The following is a 4,190-nucleotide window of genomic DNA, read 5'->3' as shown; positions in this document are numbered from 1 at the left end:
GCAAAGCACCCCCTGCAGGGCTGGAAGCAAAGACACACCAGAGTGGGACCCCGCTAAGCCCGCTGCGCCACCGTGCCCCCCAACGTTAGAGATGACTTTGTTAAATACGTCATTGTTCCATGCTGGTCTCGGCAAGCTTTTTTTGCTTTCAGCAGTTATTTACATTGAGGTCAGTTTTTTAGAGTATTCTTAGAATTTTTACCTCCAACAATGATTACTAACCTCTGTTTTTAAAGAGGTTCTTGTCTTTTCTTGCCTCCATAGCATTTATTCATTTAGCCAACACTTTTCACCAAAGCAACAATTATTTATCCATTTATGTGGCTAGGCTTTTTTAAGTGGAGAAATTTAGGGTAGGGTGCCTTGCTCAAGGCTACTACAGCAGTAGGTGACATTCAATCCAGCAACCATGGATCCAAAGGCAGCAACTCTAACCACGACACTACCGGCTGCCTCAATTAAACAAGCAACTGAACATTTTTTTCTGTTAGTTTCTTTTGTGCTGGTCATCAAAACGCAGTTATCTTTGTGACACTGCCAAATTACATCGGTGTGCCTTCGGTGTCAGGAGACCTCACTAGGTGGCTCAAGGCCCCTGTTTGTGTATGTTCTACATCTGATTACGCACGTCATTGTGCACACACCTCTTCCCAATTCCTTTATCATCAATTAACGTTAACTATGTACTTTATTTTCACTACTGCTTTCTAACAATTAAACTCTCATCAGTTCACACTGACCAGCTCTTCTTTCTGCTTTTCATTCCTTGGAAATTCTTCAACAACACTATGACATGTTTGTGTATATGCCTTGTTGATGCTACATGGAGCTTCTGTGAAGAAAATTCTACTTTTTCATAAATCGGTAAATTGTGCAAAATGTTTGTTCCATTGCATTTGTGTTTTTATATGAGCAAATATCTCACACTCCGGTACACCTAGGTCCCTTCGATTATTCGACTCCCTCTTCTCTCGTCTCAGGCTTGCGCCATCACGCCTCTTCATCTGATGTAGAAACCTGTAGCGCAAGTTGTGACTGACCTGCCAAAGACTTTCTGCATGTCGTTGTGACTTGCAGGATATGCAGACATACAGAATGTACGATAACGCATTACCTTTACCAAATATGGAACATCATGCACGCATACAGGAAACTCTACACCTGCTTGCCATGCTGGTGACTATGCCATCGTAACACATACACCTAACAACCACAATCCAGAAATCCTAATTTACTAGTTCTTCAGATAGGAGGACTGTACATTTGTCACAGCCCCCAGACACTGGCTTCCTGCAGCCTACTGGTTACAACCAAAAATGGTCAAAGGACCAGCACCCAATACCTGCAGAACCTGGTCAATCCCTACACCTTACCATAACTTCTGTGCTTCTCCACCTCTGGCCCCTTGCTTGTCCAATTCATGAGGGACCTCAGATTTGTTAAATAAACTCCATTGTTTGCTTTGATAACCATATCATATTGTTACGGTGCATCATAATCTATCCGGAAGACACTGCTTTCATATGTCACAGATGAAACATAAGACTGAACAAAGCACCAATAGCTGACAAACACAAACTGGAAATATTTAAAGCACAGCAAATTTGTCCATGTATGAAACAGTCAATAGTAATGCACTTTTGAAGGATAATTAGGTGTTGAACTTCCACAATTTGTTCGTATTTCTCTACATTAACGGTGCCCTCATAGATACATAATTTACCCATACCATAAGTACCGACACATCCCCATATCATGACATGCACTGGCTTTTGGACCGCTGATACCAGCTTGGATGGCCCTTTTCCTCTTTGGCCCAGAGGACAATGACAGCTGTTTTTTTCCAAACCTATTTGAATTTTTGACTTGTCAGACCACAAACATGAGTGTACTGTGGTACTGTCTGTCTAAGCTGACACCAAGCCCAGAGAAGTCAGCGGTGCTTCTAGACAGTGTGGATTTATGGCTTCTGCTTTGCAAAAAACTGCCAGAAACACAAGTACATATTCTTAGTTCTCACTCATGATGTCATCCAGGACATAGAGCTCCCAGGTCCAAGCCAGTCCTTGAGAGCTGAACTCTTGTTTACTCTTGTCTTTAACCAGAGAGCCAGCAGTCTGCCAAGGGAATACAGAACAGCAGATTTAAGCAGCAGGAGGTCAGACTTGTTGGAGTATCGGGAACCTGAAAGGGAAGAAGGCTTTGGTTTTGGACTGCAGGACCTACAGCATTCAACAGTGGAACCTGGAATGTAAAACACTTTTGCCGTTTTGGTATTTCTTTCTGTACAAAAAATAAAATGCATAATTCTCTTCCTGTGAATTTTTTCTTTTGAAGAAAATTTATAGAGATTTCAAGTTCAGATGTAAAATGGTGGGGGGTGCAGGGACACGGTGGTGCGGTGGCGCGGGGCTGCGGTGGTGCAGTTAGTTGCACCGGGTCCTGCTCTTGGGTGGGTCTGGGGTTCAAGTTCTGCTTGGGGTACCTTGTGACGGACTGGTGTCCCATCCTGGGTGTGTCCCCTCTCCCTCCGGCCTTACGCCCTGAGTTACTGGGTTAAGCTCCGGCTCTTTGTGACTCCCTATGGGACAAGCGGTTTGGACTGTGTGTGTGTGTGTGTGTGTATATAAAATGAATCTTGGGCTCCCTTTTCCAAATAATTAATTAATAATTAATAATAAATAATATTGTCAATAAATAATTATTTCAAAACATAATTATAACTTAGATCAGTATACACACACACATTCTCAGAACCGCTTGTCCCATACGGGGTCGCGGGGAGCCGGAGCCTTCCCGGCAACACAGGGCGTAAGGCCGGAGGGGGAGGGGACACACCCAGGTCCAAGCCAGTCCGCCGCAAGGCACCCCAAGCGGGACTCAAACCCCAGACTCGCGGGAGAGCAGAACCCGGTCCAACCCACTGCGCCACCGCGCCCCCCTAGATCAGTATATTTTTCACTTTTTATAGTGTTTAATGTGTATGTATCATGTATATCAATGTTTGGGTACATGGCACTTCAAAGAAGTACAGAAAGTTCTGTTGTATACTTGTAGTTAAAACTTGAACGTGTACAGCTTTTTGTGCTTTATCATGTACATTTTGAAATAATGGGTTTTTTTTTCAACACATGAACAAAGTAACTTGTAGAAACAAATTTTAAAATGTACTTTTCTCGCTTTCTCAAGGTGTTTTTGAAAGTGCCACACTGTGCAGCAAGATGTCGGAATATGCAGCAAGAAATATCTCTCACACGGACTTCATACTAAGTGGCTTCTCTGGATCCAGAGAGTGGAAACAACTTCTCTTCATCCCATTTTTCCTCTTGTTTGTAATGTCAGTCACTGCAAACTCCATGATTATATTTATAATCTTATCGCACAGGGCTCTGCATTCTCCAATGTACCTGCTGATTTGTGTGATGGCTTTTGTTGATTTGGTTATACCAATATTCTTTGTTCCAAATATGCTGCTTAATCTCCTGTTTAACTGGAACCATATTTCTCTGATGGGTTGCCTGGTTCAGATGTTCTGCATTCACTTTTTTGGGTCAATGCAGGCTACTGTTTTTCTGTGGATGGCCCTGGATCGTTTCTATGCCATCTGCACTCCACTCCATTACAATGAACACATGAGAATCTCTGCATTCCTGAAATTTGTAATTATACCGATGCTCAGAAATGCAGTTTTCATTTCAGCAATAGTTGGCCTGGCTCGATCTTTGTCATACTGCCAGTCCAACGAGATTAAGCACTGCTTCTGTGAACACATGGCACTGGTCACCCTTGCATGTGGTCCAATATATATTAACAATGTTGTAGGACTATGTGGCGCCTTCTTCATCTTAGTGGCTGATTTCCTTTTAATTGTGTTTTCCTATGTTAGAATATTTGTCTCTCTTTTTAAATCAGGCAGAACTAGTCAAAAAGCATTCAGTACATGCATCACTCACATTATTGTCATGTTTGTGACTTTAATGTTTTCCTTAACATCGTTTCTTTCCTACAGAATAAAAAATGAGATGTCATCAAACAGTCATATGGCAATCAGTACAATGTATTTGCTTGTGCCTGCCTGTTTAAATCCAATAATTTATGGTATCAGGACAAAAGAAATAAGACAGCAAGTCATAAACGTAATGAAGTGCGGAAAATGTCCACATAGCACTGACGTAAGACAGTTTAAATAA

The 4,190-nt window shown here is 42.2% G+C and overlaps 1 protein-coding gene across 1 annotated transcript; it reads left to right on the top strand.

Annotated features, from left to right (window-relative positions):
* Positions 1–2,228: 2,228 nt before the first annotated feature.
* Positions 2,229–4,190, top strand: LOC114911692 (olfactory receptor 52K2-like). Its single transcript, XM_029255860.1, has 2 exons — positions 2,229–2,251; positions 3,190–4,190. Exon 2 carries the CDS (start codon positions 3,222–3,224, stop codon positions 4,188–4,190), a length of 969 nt encoding a protein of 322 aa, XP_029111693.1. The 5' UTR covers positions 2,229–2,251; positions 3,190–3,221.

The sequence above is a fragment of the Scleropages formosus genome, chromosome 10 (genome assembly GCF_900964775.1).
Source record: "Scleropages formosus chromosome 10, fSclFor1.1, whole genome shotgun sequence".
Taxonomy (NCBI): Eukaryota; Metazoa; Chordata; class Actinopteri; order Osteoglossiformes; family Osteoglossidae; genus Scleropages; species Scleropages formosus.
This window is presented reverse-complemented; position numbering and strand designations above follow the sequence as displayed.

Bases quoted from the DNA above. Each gene is read 5' to 3' on its own strand.
- LOC114911692 (XM_029255860.1), top strand. From the start codon at position 3,222: ATGTCGGAATATGCAGCAAGAAATATCTCTCACACGGACTTCATACTA.